This window comes from Coenobita brevimanus, chromosome 71 (genome assembly GCF_032717465.1).
Source record: "Coenobita brevimanus isolate Jiangsu-jjx chromosome 71, ASM3271746v2, whole genome shotgun sequence".
Lineage (NCBI taxonomy): Eukaryota > Metazoa > Arthropoda > Malacostraca > Decapoda > Coenobitidae > Coenobita > Coenobita brevimanus.
Window position 1 is genome coordinate 32,533,543 of NC_137024.1, and position 17,564 is coordinate 32,551,106.

The 17,564-nt window shown below is 48.6% G+C and overlaps 1 protein-coding gene across 3 annotated transcripts in view; it reads left to right on the plus strand.

Moving 5' to 3' along the window:
- Positions 1–10,937: 10,937 nt before the first annotated feature.
- LOC145406673 (uncharacterized) overlaps positions 10,938–17,564 on the plus strand; it is a 55,291-nt gene continuing 48,664 nt past the window's right edge. For 2 of the 3 annotated variants that reach the window (XM_080277766.1, XM_080277768.1), the window contains exon 1: positions 11,369–11,767. In XM_080277766.1, coding sequence (XP_080133892.1) covers positions 11,554–11,767 — 214 coding nt within the window. In that variant the 5' untranslated portion in view covers positions 11,369–11,553. Of the gene's footprint in view, positions 11,067–11,368; positions 11,768–17,564 lie in introns of those variants that run through there. The other variant, XM_080277767.1, reaches the window with a different exon arrangement.

The following is a 17,564-nucleotide window of genomic DNA, read 5'->3' on the forward strand; positions in this document are numbered from 1 at the left end:
GTGTGACGTATGGTATATTCTCGGCCTGTGTGACACGTGTGTAGAACCTAAGTTAGCTAGGGACTTTCGTATATATCACGCAGAGATGATGTATTAGCTAGGACCCGTCTATGTCTCGCGAGCACCTAGGCTTAAGAACTGTCCCTGTGGGTATACTGACTTGTGTTATATGTCCATTTGTCTGTGTTAATGTACTACCTATATTGGTGACATGTTGCTTGTGATATGGTGAAAGAAATAGCCCAGATGTGAGACAAAGATGCTGAACTAGATGGACAAGTGATTGAGATCAATATCATTGTAAAGCATTGTGTAACTTCGACTCTGATCATAGAACGCTGTGTGTATAATTGTTCTGTATTGATATACAGTACTAGTGTATTTGTCTACCCGTGGTGTTTGTGTTTTCCCTTCCTTGCTAGAGCTGACCCAGTCAGGAATTAAGGACCCAGAGTTGCACCGTAACTGGACCCGAGAAGTCGGGACACAGAATATGCTGCATAACAATAGTGATATACATGGAGAACCAACCTGAACACACAGGAAGCGTCCATGTAACTTTCGAGCTTCAAGTACCTTAATATACAAGTAAATAACACCAAAACTGTTTTACAGACCACAAAAATCATATGGTGGATAAAAAGACCAAAGACTTGCACCATTGCGAGTCTTGGCTAACCGGGGAAGAGGAGTTGGCATCCCATTACTCAAAACTTGAGAAGGATGTACAGTCAGATCCTGGACAGATTTACGCAGCCCCCATCTTGGTACAATATAGTCGGAAACACCATAAGAAACTGGAAACTACAAAATGAGGCCATGAGGACAGTCCTAGGTAGTATCAAGAAAAAAAAAAAAAAGAGGTAATGCGGGCTGAACAAGTATCATAACTGAGATACAAGAAATAGCGTTACAAACAGTATTCAGGATGTTTGAATATGGGTCTCAAAGACTGAAATACCTGCTGTGGCAACCAAGCACCACTGGGACATGGCGACACCCCCTCCTGGAGGAGACCACGGAGGAGCTCTGAGGGTGTGCTTGTTGCCAAGGCAGTATGGACCTATGTCCCCGACTACCCTGTGCCCTTCTTCCCCGGAACGGACCCAGCAGGAACATCGCAGTTCAAGTACATTACCCTCCAACCAGACCAGCCCTCGACAGGTTCAAGTTCGGTCTGAATACTCAGAACCAAGCAGCACCCAAGTGACAGCCTTTAGCCACACAAATAACGTGACGGCCTTTAGCCGCACAAAACAAGTGACAGCCTTTAGCTGCACAAATACCAAGGCGGCCTGAAGCCGCTGAACTGCTGCAACCCCCTCCCCTCTCCTGCAGAAACCGGTGGTGGCCTCCAGCCACATTCAGGGAGAGACGGTAATGCCCCCTCTCCTTCTGCAGCTGCCTCCGGGAGTAAGACACTGGTGACAGCCTTCAGCTGCACCCACAGGCAGGTGCTCGTCACTCCCCATGCAGGACACTGGTGACAACCCCCAGCTGCACCAGTGGACAGGTGACGGCCTTCAGCTGCAACTCGCCCATGGTCATGCCTGGAAGTCAGGCTCTGGTGACGGTCCCCAGCCGCACCAACAGGAAAGGGACAGCCTTCAGCCACCCTCCTCCTGTTGCCCACGGGACCTCGGTGTCGGCCTTCAGCCACGCCAGGGAGTCACACTCCAACAAAAGTCTCTTATCCTCTGAGACTTCCCCTTTGGAGGACGTCCCTTGCTTGGCTCACCCGTCCTGTAGCCAAGCGGGACACTCCTCCGTTTCTCCCCACAGAGGCAGCCCCCAGAGGAGCTTTCCTGCCTGGAGGAGGTGTGGTGAGGCCCTGTGCCGTCCCCGGGAGTGTGTGCAGTGCAGCCGGCACCCAAGGGAGACGACCAGCTGACGGACTCCCGCCAGAGGTGATGCCGCAGTTCAACCCTGATGGTGGCCCAACGGGAGGTAGTCTGCAGATGCTGGACTCCCCGAGGCACCCCTGTAACCTCGGGGCACGACCTCCCCAGCCCTAGACGACGGCAACGTCCTCCCCAGGGTGGGCACAGACAAGCACGCCTACTCGCTCTGTTTGGCCCAAGCCCCGAGGACCAGACCACTCAGCAAGGCCCCATGAGCAGAGGGCCTCTCACCACATTCAGCAGCAGCCCACAGAAGACGACGTTGCCCCTGAGGGTTGTCCCGTGGCCATTATGAGAAAGGATACCTGACAGGACTCCTCCAACACCTGGCTGACACATGGGGGGCCACCCGACTCCTGCAGCCCAGTCAGAGCCCTCTGGTCTGCCCAGTGTAACAGTGACTGGCTAGTGTATGGTGTGATACTGGTATCCATGTTGTGTACTATGCCTAACTAATGCCCTGATGCCTGAGTAGTATACTGTGTGTCTTTTATGTTCATATTGTGTACTGTGTCTGACTAGTGCCCCTATCACCGCATAGTATATTGTGATACCTGTTTTCATATTGTGTACTTGTGACCAAATAATCACTGTGTGAGACTTACATCCATCTTGTGTACAGTGTCTGTCAAGTGCCCTTGTGACTTGATAGTAGTGCGTGGTATTGATACACCACAGTCCAGTCGGAGCTCTCTAGTCTGCCTAGCATATTTGAGACTGAATAGTGTATTGTGTGTTATTTTCATTCAGTCATATTGTATACGTGAGAGGTAATTAAGGTAATTCACGTGTAGGGTTGTTGTCTAGAGTTTTTATGTCCTCCTCTTCTCATTGTGTGTTCTGGCTCTGGTCTCGAAAGAGAACCCCAGCTCTACAGCTAGTGTTTCTGGGACGAGAAGTCGACCTAAAAACACCTAGCATAACAAAGATGACCCTTCCTGAAGACCTTTCATAACGACGCTCGTTCTCATCCAGACATGTATCTTGGTGGTATGTACAAACTTCTGATCAACTTCAATATCATAACTCCTTGCATTAAGGTCGGGCCATCTGGAGTCCTTGCAGAGTGACTGTTAACACACTAAAACTCCACAAGCCCATGGATCATTGGCTACCTTGTGCACTTGAATCCCACTTCATGACTGAAATGCCCACCCGGCTGAGCAACCCTGACACCATCACCCCAGGAGGACCAAATGAGGAGGTGACACCAAGAGGACGCAACAGGGAGGCGTATAGGTGTCCTGCACCATGCTGACTCATCTCCCCCGTGACCTTATGCCCCTCTTCTACGCAGCCGGACGCACGGGAAGTGCACCGTTCAGGTGCATTACCCTTTGACAGGGATAGCGCTCGCCAGAACCGGGGTGGAACTTCCTCTACGACAGTCCCAAGCAGGCCCTTAGTAGCAGTGTCCACCAGACCTGCCTCCACAAGAGGAAGATTGACCTCTCACAGGCCTCCTTTACCCAAGGGGAGCAGCAGTACAGTAGTATCCACCTGATATACTGTACGAGGAGCGTCCACTGGATCTCCTCCTTCTGCCACCCACTTTCGGGAGCAGGCATCCCAGACCGTCAGCCAGACACCCTTCGCCTGCAATCCCCAAGAGGAAGGCAGGCCCGTGGTAAAGTCCACCGGACCTGCCACTGGGGGAGAGACCACCGGTTTTCCCCCACTTGCACTTTTCCCCGGACAGCAGGAGGGGAGTAGAGTCCATCAGACATGCCACAGAAGCCAGAAAGTCTGCTGCACTTTCCCCTCCTACTGTCTCTGAGGGCAGTAGAGTCCATCGGACCTGCTGCAGAAGCCAGAAATTCTGTGAGACTTTCCCCTCCTACTGTCTGGTTGGTCCCCCGGCAGTGTACCCCGGACCTGTCGGCCAGAAAGAGTGTCCCCCGGATCTCATTCGTCCACTACCCCGGGAGGGAGCCTGGGTAGCGTCCCCTGGACCTACCAGGCGGATGGAATGTCCCCTGGACCTCCTTCCTCTGCCCTGGAGTGGAGTTCTGGCAGGGTCCACCAGGCTCGCCAGGCTGAGGGACAGACCACCTGTCATCCATCCTCCACTATCCCGGAGGCTCCCTATGCGGGTGCAGTCTCTGGCTCAGCCCGCCCCTCCAGAGGCTGAGCGAGATGTCCCTCTTGCTCTCTCTCCTCTACAAAGGGTGGAGACTGTTCCCCAACAGGGCCCCCCTCAGAGAGTACCTGGAGCAGACCCATTGAGAGCCTGGGCGTCCTGTCCCTGCAGCCCATCCTCCAACGCCCCTAGCAGCTGACAGACTCCCCCAGGGCGAATGGCCATAGCCAACCCCTGATGGCCACCCCCTCTCGGTGAGACCGCAGCCTTTGGACCTTGAGGGGTGCCCCACAGCTGACCCCAGGCCTGGACTAGCCAGGACCCACCCCCAGGACTCCCACCACGGCCAAGAGCAGGCGCTGTGCAGCACGCCTTTTAGCCCTGTTTAGCCCCAGTCCAGAGGGCCACCACACTCCCAGGGCCCCCATCAGGAAAGGGCTGCCCACCAGACCACCCTCCAGCTTACCCCGGACACCTGAACATGCTGCCCGAGACCTGTGTCCCTATTGGGAGCGCACCCTTAACGATTCAGCTCCCACACCGGGCCGTCAGCTGTGTTTACCGGCAACCTAACCCTCTGTGCGCCCCAGCGCCCACCAGCAGCACTACCAACACTCTGCAACATTCGTGTCCAATCCCTAGTGCTATACACCCTGCGTGAGCCCCCTCTCCCCCATCCAGAGTGTCGTGTCCCTGTGTAATACAACAACCCCTCCCCCTGTAACAAGTCAGAGACCCCGGGTGTACACATCTCTTGTGTAATATTCATACTCTGCCCCTGTGTAGAGTTCTCAACCCCTAGCATCGCCCCTGTTTGTGCTCCATCGTGTAGTGTCCTACACCCGTGTAACACCGTACCCTGCGTATAATATCCATACCCTCGTGCAATATTTGTGACTCCTATATATCATACTTGCTGTGTGTAATATCTCGCCTGCCCCCTAGTGCCCCAGTTGTTATATCACGATCCCTGTGTCATATTTGTGGTTACCTAGTGTCATAGACCTATAGGATATCTGTCTCCCTTGGTATAATATATAGCCTTGCGCAGTAGGCCATATTTGTAATATACCTAGGGTTGTGCCATATACCATACCTGTGTCGTAGTGTTGTGTACTATACCTTATTTGTAGTGCTGTGTCATATACCATTTTGTAGTGCTGTGTCATATACCATACTTGTACCATATATAGCGCTGTTCATGTACTAATTGTGTAAAGTCCACTGTATTTGTTTATAAGGTAATATACGTGTGAATCTGGTTAGCCCGTGTTTGAGCCCTATCTCTTGCTTGCATGCTCTAGCCCGGTCCAGAACAAAAGAACCCAAGTCCATGCCCGTACCTCAGTCCAAGGACTTGGACCCAGAACACGCTGCATAACAATTGAAATATCCACTCGGCAGAACGAGCCAGACACCACCACCCCAGGAGGAGGACATAGGGAGATGACTCCCACCCCACAAGGAGACGACAGGGAGGTTTTTCCGTGCTCTGAGCAGGAATGGCATATCTCCCCCGTGACCCGACGCCCCTCTTCTATGCAGCTGGACCACCAGGCAGTACGCAGTTTGAGCGCACTACACTCCGATGGAGAGAGCACTTGCCAGAATTGGGGTGGGACCTACAACCATCAAGTCCCAAGCAGGCCCTCAGACGCTGTGTCCACTGGATCGGCTTCTAGAAGAGGAGAGGACTCCACTGGCACCTCATGTCCTGCGATACCCCAGGGGAGCAGTGGCACAGTAGCGTCCACCGGACCTACTGTGGGAGGAACGACCACCAGTTCTCCTTCCTCTGCCACCCACCTCTGGCACGTCTCACAGACGACCTTTGCTGGATCTCCCCAGGAGGGCGGCAGGCCCAGGGGTAGCGTCTACCGGATCTACCTCCAGGGGGCAGACCACCGGTCATCCCCCAGCTGCATCATCCCCTGACAACAGCAGGGCAGTGTCCACCGGACCTGCAGTGCCTGCCAGGAGACCCTACAGGCCTCCCCCTCCGGTCATCCCCGGGATGAATGGTCAGCTGGAGGAGTGTCCATCGGGTCTCTTACGGCCGCTGCTCTGGGTGGGAACCTAGGCAGTGCCCACCGGGTCTGCCTGGGTGAAGGAGCGTCCCCCAGACCCTCCTCTCGCGCCCTGACATGGAGTTTTGGCAGGACCCGTCAGGCCCGCCAAGTCGGGGAGCAGACCACCAGTCACTCCTCCTCTGTGACCCCAGAGCTTCCTATCAAGGGTGACGCCTCTTGCTCGGCCCGCCCATCCTGCGGCACGGTGAGCGCCCCTCTCCCCTCGTCCTGTGCGGAGCATGGAGACTGCCCCCCTGCAGGTACCCCACCAGAGACACACCAGGGCAAGATCACCCCAAGGCCAGGTATCCTGTCACTGCAGCACCGCCCTCGCCACCAACAGCCACTGCCGGACTCCCCCCAGAGTGAGTGGCCGCAGACCACCCCTGACGGCCTCCTCCCCTAGGAGAGACCACAGCCCCTGGTGTTGACGAGCTGCCCCTGCCACCCCATAGCTGCCGGACTCTCCCCCAGTGCAAGCAGCCGCAGTCATCCCCTGATGGCTGCCTCCTCCAGGTGAGACCGCAGCTCTGGAAGGGCGCCGCCTGTCCTGCGGCCGACCCCTGGTCTGGACCCACCTAGGTCTGCCCCCAGGACACCCACCATGACGAAGGGTAGGCGCCGTGCTACGTGCCTCCTTGCCCTGTTCGGCCAGGTTGCTCTTCTCCCAGGGCCCCTATTAAGAAAGGGCTGCCCACCACTCTGCCCTTCAACTCATCCAGGACACCTGGCGATCCCAACAACAACCCACACAGGGAGTGCACTCCTGACGGCCCGCCCCCTACGCCTGGCCACCACCTGCGGCTGCCAGCCTAGTGGGTCCCAGCACGTCCTAGCATCACTCACCGCCTGTCCCCATGAGTAAAAGAACCCTAGACTATTGTTGTATCTCCTGTCAGTGCTCCCCCTTGTGTGTGTGTTTTTTTTTTATGTGTCCAACACTGGGCATAGGCTTCACAGCCTGCTCTCAAGGCCCAGTAGTCCTCCTACATACCATACACCTCTCTACATGTCACCACTTCGGCGCTAACACCCACCGTCCATATTGAATACATGCTAGGGCTGTCTCATACAGGACTGGTGTATTGGTATTAGTGGGGGTACTTTTATGACATGTTGGCGGGTCATCTGGTAGATCAGGAAAGTCTGCTTTTTTATGAAATTCAAATCCTTAAACTGTTCCCTGCCCCAGCCGGGATTCGAACCTGGGTCCATCAGGATGCAGGCCGCCTCTCTACCGATTCAGCCACCGCCTCCCCCGTTTTGCCATGTAGATCCCTCCCAGTGTCCCTAGTGATAATCCCCCCTCCCCTACCCAGTGTGCAGTGAACATAGCAAAGAACTCACATTAAAGCCAATCGTGGTACAAAGGCGCTAGACCCCGGCTGCCTCACGTGTGCACCCCCTCCCCCGTGCAATACACAGTTGACCCCATAGACGTATCAGTGTTGTACCTTTGTCCCCCAGATTGTTGTATACAATATGCCCCCCATAGTGATATCCCGTCCATGTAAAGCAAGTGTGCCCAGGGTAATATTCCATGAGTCTGTGTCACGCGAGAACACTGTGAAAGTCACCTCCTGTCCATGTCATGCGAGTAGGTAATAAGTGATATATCCCCACTTCCCATGTCAAGCAAGTGCAACATAAGACAGCCTGTATCTCGTCTATATCATGCGGATGTGTTGTAGGTGATATAAAGTTACGTGTATGTCACACAGATGTGTTATGGAAAGAGAGAATATTCCCGTTACTGTCACGCGCATATATGCATATCGAGATAGACTGTTACGGGTTCTATTGCGTCCTCCCCCCTCTGTGTATCTTCTAGTGAGACATACTCAGTGTATTGTAACTGTTATATGTGTATCGTGAATTATTCTCTGTAAATGTGTACTATATTTCTCTGTAGCGGTTACTGTACTGTATTGATTAGGTTTGGTCACGGACCATGGTGTACATCAATTGTACCAATCTGTGTATTCTGTTCTGCATTTAATATACGTATGCCATTGTTCAGTTGGTGTTTGGGTTTCCCATCCTTGTCTGCATACTCTAGCCTGGTCGAGAACAAAGAACCCAAGGCCCGCACTGTACCTGAACCTGAGGAGTCGGGGTCAGGCTACGCTGCATAACAACAATGACAAAGTTGGAGACAATTGTCACCAGACACTACACATAATTTGTGACGGGTCCGTAGATGGCACCAATTCTGGGTGGGGGCTATTCATTGGGGAGTATGAATCCCCCACACAGTACGTAGACACTGTAACTTCAAAGACTCCCTGACTGTCTTTCTTCCACAAGGGCAGGGGGCACGGTGGCTAAGAGATAAAGCATCGAGCTAATGGCCAGAGAGTCGCAAGTTCGAGCCACGCTGGGACTGCAGTGCTGGGAGGGGTAGCGCCCTCCTGTTACCTAGGGGGGCTATTACAGGTCTACCACGGGAATTCTTTCATTCCCTTTTCCACAAGGGTAGAACTATGTGGCATCTACAGTAGGCTTGTTCATATCTATGGACCCACCTCGCAAGTCCCATTTCCACTTGTTATGCTAGGTGCTTTTAGGTAGACATCCCGTCCTAATAACACCTAAGGTTTAGCTGGGTTCCTTTTCTAGACCGGGGCTAAGATACAATGTGAGAGGAACAGGGCATAAAAACTCTGGACAACTACCTTACACGTATATTACCAAATTCTCTAATACTGGACAGACAGACAGTCTCACAGGACTCTATACAAAAGTCAAGACTCGGACTGGCAGATAGATTTCGGGTATCATGCAGGATACCAGCAGTCTCGAGAATGGAAAACAGACACTGTACTTAAGTGGAGATGAAAATACACTTTGTTCTCGGGCTGCATATACTTCACAGTTTTTGTGTTCATGTCCCGTGTTACACGAAGTGGAGTTATGATGGTTAGGCACCGTTACTAGCGTCTGTGTCCCGTTTCACACTCAGTGAAGTTAGGCACTGTCACTAGCGCTCTAAACACTGGCTGTCAGTTCTTTGTTTCACTCCATGGGCACTTGAATCACAGTCACGGTAAGTGTATGGGGCAAGGGAGTGGGCCAACTGAGGGGGAAGGGAGGCCAGCAACTCACAGGTGTCGGCCCGGCGTCAGTAGAATCACTTCAGGTGTCCTTTCGTCTAGGGGCCACGGGACTACGCATAGGAGCGTCGTCCTCCGTTGTGGGCTGTGGTCATGCGTGGTGAAAGGCCCCGTTCTGGCGGGCTGCGCACCGGGGTTTGGCCCTCAGGACTGAGGCCGAACAACCTCTGCAGGCGCTACAGTAGGCGCTCGGTGCGGGAAGGGCTCCACTCCTCCTCGGGACTGGAGAGGTCGCGCCCTGGGGTACTAGGGGCGTTGTTGAGAGCCCATCTACTATGGTCTTGCTCCTGTTGCTTCGCCGTCAGGGTAGGGCTGTGGCGTTGCCTATGGCAGGAGTCCAACAGGCGTTGGTCTCCCTCTGGTGCCAGCTGGATGGAATGCAACCCTGGGGATAACACAGGGCCTCTCCACCAGTTCTCTATAAGGAGGTTCTTCTGAGGGCTGCCTCAGTCTGCGGAGATGGAGGTGGGACCTACTCTGCCGCTGATGGGGCAGCTCAAACAGGGGTCGCTCTTGGGTTGTGAAGCCACAGAGGGCGAGGGACTTTTATGGCGTTCCTTACTGGCACAGTTACCGGTCGTTGTCGAGGTCCCTTGGGCAATGGAAGAAGGGCAGCTACAGGCCGTCCCTTTCCTGTTGCTGCAGCAACCAGCCATCACTGGGGCCCGACTTCCTGACAGGACAGCAGATGAAGTGCGGCTGCCAGCCGTCACCAAAATCCCATATGAGGGGCAACGTGTAGGCAAGGGGCGGCTACAGACCATCCCCTGTCTACTGGTGCAGCTGCCAGCTGTCACCAGTGTCGTGCCCCTTGAGGCAACTGTAGAAGGAGGGCGTATGTTTCTCTCCCCACGTGCGGCTGCCGGCTGTCACGGGTTCTGCAGGAGGAGGTGGGCAACACTATGAGCAGCCACAGGCTGTCTCTTTATGTGCACGGCTACCAGCCGTCGCTTGTATGTGCGGCTACCGGCTGTCACTGTTGCACGGCTGTAGGCCGTTGCTTGCTCACGGCTACAAGCCGTTGCTTTAAATGAGCGGCTACAGGTAGACCATATCTTTAGTTGTGCGGCTACCGGCTGTCACTGGGGTGCTGCCTGGAGTTAAGTTGGTAGCTCCATCCCGATCCTGGCGAGGGCTGGCACAGTTGGAGGGTAATGCACGCGGACTGAGATGTTCACACCACGTGCACTCTGTGGAATAGGGGCGCGCGGCCATAAGGGACGTATGCCCATATCGCACGGACGTCGCGCGCGCCGTACCTACTCTTCCGTTGTCGTCTCCTGGGGGTGTTGTGATGCCCTCAGTTGCCACGGCTGCTATTTCACCCCTGACTGACCATTCTTGTAGATAACTCTTCCTCTGTTGTAACAAGGGTGTGTACAGGATTAATCGTAACATAAAATTATTGAAGTGCCATCTCGAGTTTATCTCCCTTGTACTCTTAAGATGAATCTTGCTTTGTGTGTTCCTCCCTATTTAGAACCTCACCAGACCAGGATTGCCCTGGCATAATAATTATTGGGAATTATATAAATGCTAATGTTTCGTATGTAGCCTAAATTTGAACGATGAAAACCTTATCGTACATCGCCTGATTCGCGTTTCAATATATTTATATTTGTTCGTTAATTCCGACCATTTGATGCCACATTTTATATTTATTATAAAAACAATAATCCACCATATCTCTTATAACTCATATAACTAGAAACTAGTATACTTGCTTAATAAACTGATACGTAAATAGGTGACGGGGAATCGTACAGACGGCGAACTGTCTTGTTTTGTTGTGACGGCAGTCCCGCAACGGCTGACCACACTCACAGTATAATAGATATCCTACTGAACACAGCATAATAGCAGCTTACTCAGTGGATATCTGTGAAAAAAAGGGAGAGATTAAGTGATTGAAAAGATAAATCGTGCTACAGTATCAGTTAGACTGATAAGCGTTATTGCTTAACTCAGGGTTTTCTTTCATATTTACATTATACTGAATTTTAGTGTGCTGTCACAAAAACCAAAGCACAGTACTTATCTGCTAATACATATTTTTACCGCCTTAAGCTTTGCAAGTCGGTAAAACAGAATGGCTGTGTAAAGAAACTTTCTGCTAGCAATGACAAATATTAACAAAATAACGAAATACATTAACAAAATAACGAAAAGGTACATACTGAGCCAAACCTGACATTTCAGACACCCTAGTTTAGTAGACTTTATTCGATGTTAACCTTAGCTTTACCCAATATTGCATCATTGGAGTATGAGACGGTTGAAATTATGAATACATTATAGCTGTTTTCCCACATACATACTAAATTCCTCCCAGAGGAAAGAAACAAGATGAGGCTGCAATATAATGTTTGTAGAACCAGTTGATCATTGTCATGGTAACAAAGTCATCATTTCAGCTCTATTGCTGCTCCACGGGTAACTCCCATTTTTTTTTTTTTTTTTCTGTTACCAGTTTCTGGCAAAACCCTTCAAAAATCCCAGCAGTATCAACAATCATGGCCATTAATCTAGCAGGATTCCAGCAGATATTAACCATTACCGCCAAGACACATGTTCGCTGTCTTTCATCAAGTACTGTCCTATTAGGTAAAAATAATTTTCAATTTCAAGTCGGTTATGTAATATCTGTTTTCAAAGGTTTGATGGATGTGTAGTGTGTCCTTGAATATATGGCCTGAGGGGACTAGGTTTGCAGTTGAAGAGCTGAGAGGAAAGATGGGACTTGAAAGTACTGGTGTTGTGATGAGGAAGAGTAGACTGAGATGGTTTGGGCATTTTGAGAAGATGGATGATGAGAATTGGGTGTGGAAAGTGAGAAATGTGAATGGTAGCGGTAGGGATGTGAGAGGCAGATTAATCTATCTATCTATTGCCAGACGCCATAATCCCGTAAGGGGTGGCCATTTGACTTTGAGGTAGTTGTTTTACGGGGAGGGGAGAAATGGATAATATTTACAAAACCATAACTCCAGATTCTTAAGAAATAATGCAAATCAATTTGTTGTGCAGTTCTAAGTCTGTTTTTTTCTGACACCTCTTCTGCAATTTAAAAATCAGCAAGATATTATGGAGTCTCTAATATGGGCCTGTGCTGGCAGTTTGCTTATGTATAATCCATTACAAGCAATGCATGTTTGTTTCTTGATGGTGCATTATGGGAGAGATGAGTTCTGGACAAATGTGGAAGCGTGCATGGAAAAGTTTGAAAGGAATGAGAGAGGGTTTTTGATTGGAGATATGAATGGAAAAGCAGGGAATGAGAAGGTGGACAGAGTAGTTGATGAGTGGGGAGTGCCTGCAGAGCTGGATGAGAATGGCAGGGCTTTAGTGGACATTTGTGCCGGGAGGGGGTTGGTGATAGCTAATACCCTCTTCAGGCACAAAATGATCCACAGGTATGCGTGGTGAGTGATGAGAAGGGTGGGTGGTGAACTGAATGAACGGAAGGCAATGATTGATTATGTGTGTGTGGATGAAAGGATGAGGTGTGTAATGGATGCAAGAGTACCGTATCAGCTATACAGTAGAGGTTGAGGGAGTGGACTTTCGGACCACCACTTGGTGATGGTCAGAATTAAAGTCCAAATAAAATGAGAAATAGATGTAACTGACTAGGGAATGGCTGGGAGGAGGAGGAATGTGAGAAGCGAGGAAGAAATCAGTAGGATGGAAGTTGTGGAAGCAAGGAAGAATGTCAAAATGGGGAAAGCCCCGGGAATTGATGGAGTGTTTGGTGAAATGCTGAAGTATGGGGGGAGAGAGAGTAGTAGAATGAATGTGGAAGATGTGCAGATTGGCCTGGGAGGAAGGTAGAGTCCCAGAGGATTGGAAGTCAGGTATAATTATTCCCCTGTACAAAGGAAAAGGGGAAAAAGAAGTGTGTGGTAATCATAGGGGCATTTGTCTTCTTAGTGTAGGCTAATAGGAAAAGTATATGGAAGGATACTTATTGACAGAGTTAGGGAAATAACAGAGGAATTAGTTGGAGAAGAACAGAGAGGTTTTAGAAAAGGAAGAGGCCACTAGATCTGATATTCATGAACAGGGAGGTTTTAGGAAGGGAAGAGGCCACTAGATCTGATATTCATTCTTAGATCTTTAGTGGAAAAGTTTCTAGAGAAGGGAAAGAAGTTGTATGCGGCCTTCATGGATTTGGAGAAAGCATATGACCGAGTGGATAGACAAGGATTGTGGAAAGTATTAAGAATATACGGAGTAGATGGGAAATTGTTGAAGGCCATGAAGAGTATGTCTGAGGGTGCTAAGGCTGCAGTGCATGTGGATAGTGAACTGAGTGAATTCTTCTATTTGAAGGTTGGATTGAAAGAAGGATATGTCGTGTCTCCATGGTTGTTCAATCTGTATATGGATGGGGTTATAAATGAGATACTAGGTAGGGCAGTGGATGTTGGAGTGGCCCTAGTGAGAGAGGGCAGTGTTTGGAAACTCCCTGTACTGTTGTTTGCAGATGATGCTGTGTTGTTAAGTGAAGATGAAGGGAAGCTGCAAGGCTTGGTGGATGAGTTTGGGAGAGTGTGTAAGAAATGGAACCTAAAGTTGAATGTAGGGAAGAGTAAAGTTATGGTCTTTGAGGCAGGGTTGTTATGATTTAAATCATGTGATTTAAACTGATTTAAGTCAGATTTAAAAAAAAAAAAAAAAAAAAAATGAAGTCAAAATTGATTTTTTATATAGGCCTAAATACAGTAAAAATGAAGAAGACAAAGAATGTGATGGATGTGTATTGTACACATGCATCAAGTCTGCTTGGCCTGTACTCTGCCTGTACTGATCTTCATCAGGACAGGCAGCAGTGATTGCCTTTTTTTACAAGGCAAATATTAAAGAACAGAGGAAAGAAGGCACTTTGATAATAACAATAAATGCTCCGGTTAGGAAAGCCTTTAATGCATGAGGTCTTTTCAAGTTGTAACAACTTTTGGGTAATAAATGTATATCAATATGATTTCATTTAACATTGATAAAGGCATAGTACAAAAAAAAATCTTCATGAAAGTGAACAAAAATAGTTTTAATTTTAAAAAATCCAATTAAGTAAAACAATTTAAAAATACAAATTGACTTAAATAAAATACTATCTATTTATCTATATACCTAGGCTGCTTCCCCCACGGAAAGGGAGGTGGCCGAGACAGGACGACACACTCCCCATTTACTCATCCATTCAAACACATTCATTCGCATCTTAGCCCCAAAGGGGAGAACGGACAGATCTTCACCGCACCACACCGCACAAAGGTCAACTGCGCAATGCAATCAGTGACATCCGCAGCAGGGCCCGACAGCAGAGCTGGTTTACCCCTGCCACATCATAACAGACCCATCCCCTTACCCGCACCTGACCTGACCAGCTGATCAGACCAAATGCGGGAGAATGTCCCCTCAGGGCTGCATCATCATTTATTCATTCACAATTTCTCTCCATTTATTTCTGTCACGTACAGCCACTCTTCCTTGTTCAACAGACATCCCTCTCGCATCCAGCGCTCTCATCACACTGTCCATCCATCCTATTCATGGTCTTCCTCTCAGCCTTACACCTCTCACATCAGATCTAGTTATCTTTTTCACCAATCGCTCATTATCCATTCTCTCCATATGCCCAAACCATCGCAACACCCTCTGCTCAACTCTACCAGCCATCTCCCGAACAACTCCAGTTCTCCTTCGCACTTCATCATTTCGCACTTGATCCATACGAGTTAGTCCACACATACTCCTCAGACACCTCATCTCCATTACATTCAAACTTTTCCTCTCTGCTACACCCATATTCGAAGTTTCAGCCCCATATAACGCAGTCGGTACCACAACACCCTAATACAGCCTTCTTTTTACATCCATTCTAAGCAAACGACATCTAAACACTTTTTTCATTCCTCCCAGCACCTTTCCTACTTCATTTATTCTAAACTTCACTTCTGCATCTGTTCTTCCATCCACAGCAACATGTGATCCTAGATATTTAAAACACTCTACCTCCTCAAGCAACTCACCATTCAAAACTATATTCATCCCCCTACCATCTACCAACCTCGTACACTTCATCACTTTACTCTTATTCTCATTTACTTTCAATTTCCACCTAAATAACTCCATACCGGAAATCCATAGCACCTATTTAAACCTGTTTAAGACCCTATTCACACCAATAATGGACATAATGCATGAAATAAATGAAAAGGAACCAAAGAATGAGGAATTAGAAGTGACTGTACCTCAGCCAGGGTACTTCCAGCACATTTGTGGCCTGCTTTTCTAAGGTTTTGGCAGTGGTGAAAATGCTCTTGAAGCACGTACAGTAATCCAGTGTTGTGCTGCGCCTAGTTCTTTGCACTGTGAGTTATAATTGTTTAACACTGCACATTGTTCTTAAAGTGCACCATGCCAGTTTCAACTGCCAGTTTCAACCAACAATTTGCACTCCACAGTTAATCCTTTGCACTCTAAATTCTAATTTCTTAACGCTGCACAACACTGTAAATTCCCGTGTGTTCTAGTGGCGAGGTATTGCAGTTTATTCACTGTTTATTCACAAAAAATGAGCACATGTTGCTTCCATTGCAACAGGTATCTACTCGCCATCAAAGTTAGGCAGTAACTGTTGGTTGGAGTGTTGGTGACGGGGAAACAGAGTTGCCAGATCACAACGGCCACATTACCAAACTCCTCAATTTTCATTACCAAATTCGTAAAGCTAGCATTTATTCTTAACTAATTATATATACAAGTGGAAATACATGTAATCACTCTTCTCATAATTAACAGCATGTTGATTATTTTCATGCTATGTTGGCTAGCAGTTTGATCAGAGAGAGCAAACAATCCACCATCTTCATCCTGTGTATCCTCATACATGTGAAAAATCCATTTGGTAATCCATTATTCTAATTCATTACCAAACAAATTTTTCATTACCAAATTGGCCCACATTTGGTAATGAAAAATACCAAATGGCAACCCTGACAGGAGAGGGGGGAGGGGGGAGGAAGGAAGGGGTGAAGGGGCCGTGGTGTAAACCAGCTGTTCAGTGCCGAAAGGCAATTTCAAATTGCGGGTGGGAAAAAGTTAGGATTTTGGGTGGATTTTTTTCTTATTTTGGCCATTTTGGGGTTCTGAAGGTCCAGGCCCGCAATGTCCAGTACCGGTAAGTGGGGTGTCCGGAAAGTGGGCATGTGGAAAGTAAGGGGATTACTGTATAGGCTATAACTATACAGTATATATACCGGTATATATATATATATATATATATATATATATATATATATATATATATATATCCATCTATCTATAGATATATATATATATATATATATATATATGCCATTTTTTTCCAACCCTGAGTGAGAGCATCCTCCACCGTACCAAGAAGTGCTACCCTGTGATGCACTGCCTTACTCCCACTTCCCATTCACATTTATTATTTTCAATTTTGTAAGTCTGTTTCTTTGAACAGTGATATATAATCCTGCCTAATGGATGCATTGCAGCAAGTGGGAGGAAAAAAGACCCAGCATGGGACTCTTTTGACAAAATTCTCAAAGGCACAAACAGGGTTGGAAAAAAAATCACAGATAAACAAAAAAAAATCTGATTTAAATATAAAAAATCTAATTTAAATAAAAAAATTGATTTTTACATTTAAAAAAACATCAGTGATTTTTTCCAACCCTGCTTCGAGAGAAATGAAGTCAGTGAATGTACAGGGAGGCTGGATGAGGAGGAAATGGAAAATGTGAGTACGTTTAAGTACCTGGGTAGTGTGATGAGTAAGGATGGAAGTTTAGAGGGTGAAGTACTTGAAAGGGTACAACAAGGAAGAAAGGTTGCTGGTTCCTTGAAGGCAGTGATAAAAAACAGGGAAGTGAGCATGAAGTGAAAAAGTTATTACATGACAGTATTGTGATACCAACTCTGACGTATGGAAGTGAAGCTTGGACATTGTTGGAGGGACACAAGTCAAGAGAAAGAGCAGTGGATATGAGTTATTTGAGAGGAGCCTGTGGAGTCACATGGAGAGACAGACTGACAAATGAGGATGTGAAGGAGCGTTGTGGTATGGATGTCGATATGATAAGAAGCATTAGGAGAAACACTCTGAGGTGGTTTGGCCATGTAGAGAGGATGGAGAGTGAGAGACTGACGAGGAGGGTGTATGTGAGTGAGGTGGAGGGGGAGAGAGGGAGGGGAAGGCCAAAGATGAGATGGAGGGATGGAGTGGAGAGGTATATGTGAGAGGGGTGTAAGAATTGGGAGCAGGGCAGTGAAATGACGGGGGAGAGGGTGACATGGAGGTGATTTATTTGTGGCCACCCCATATAAGGGATTAAGGCATCTGGCAATAAACAGATAGATAGATAGA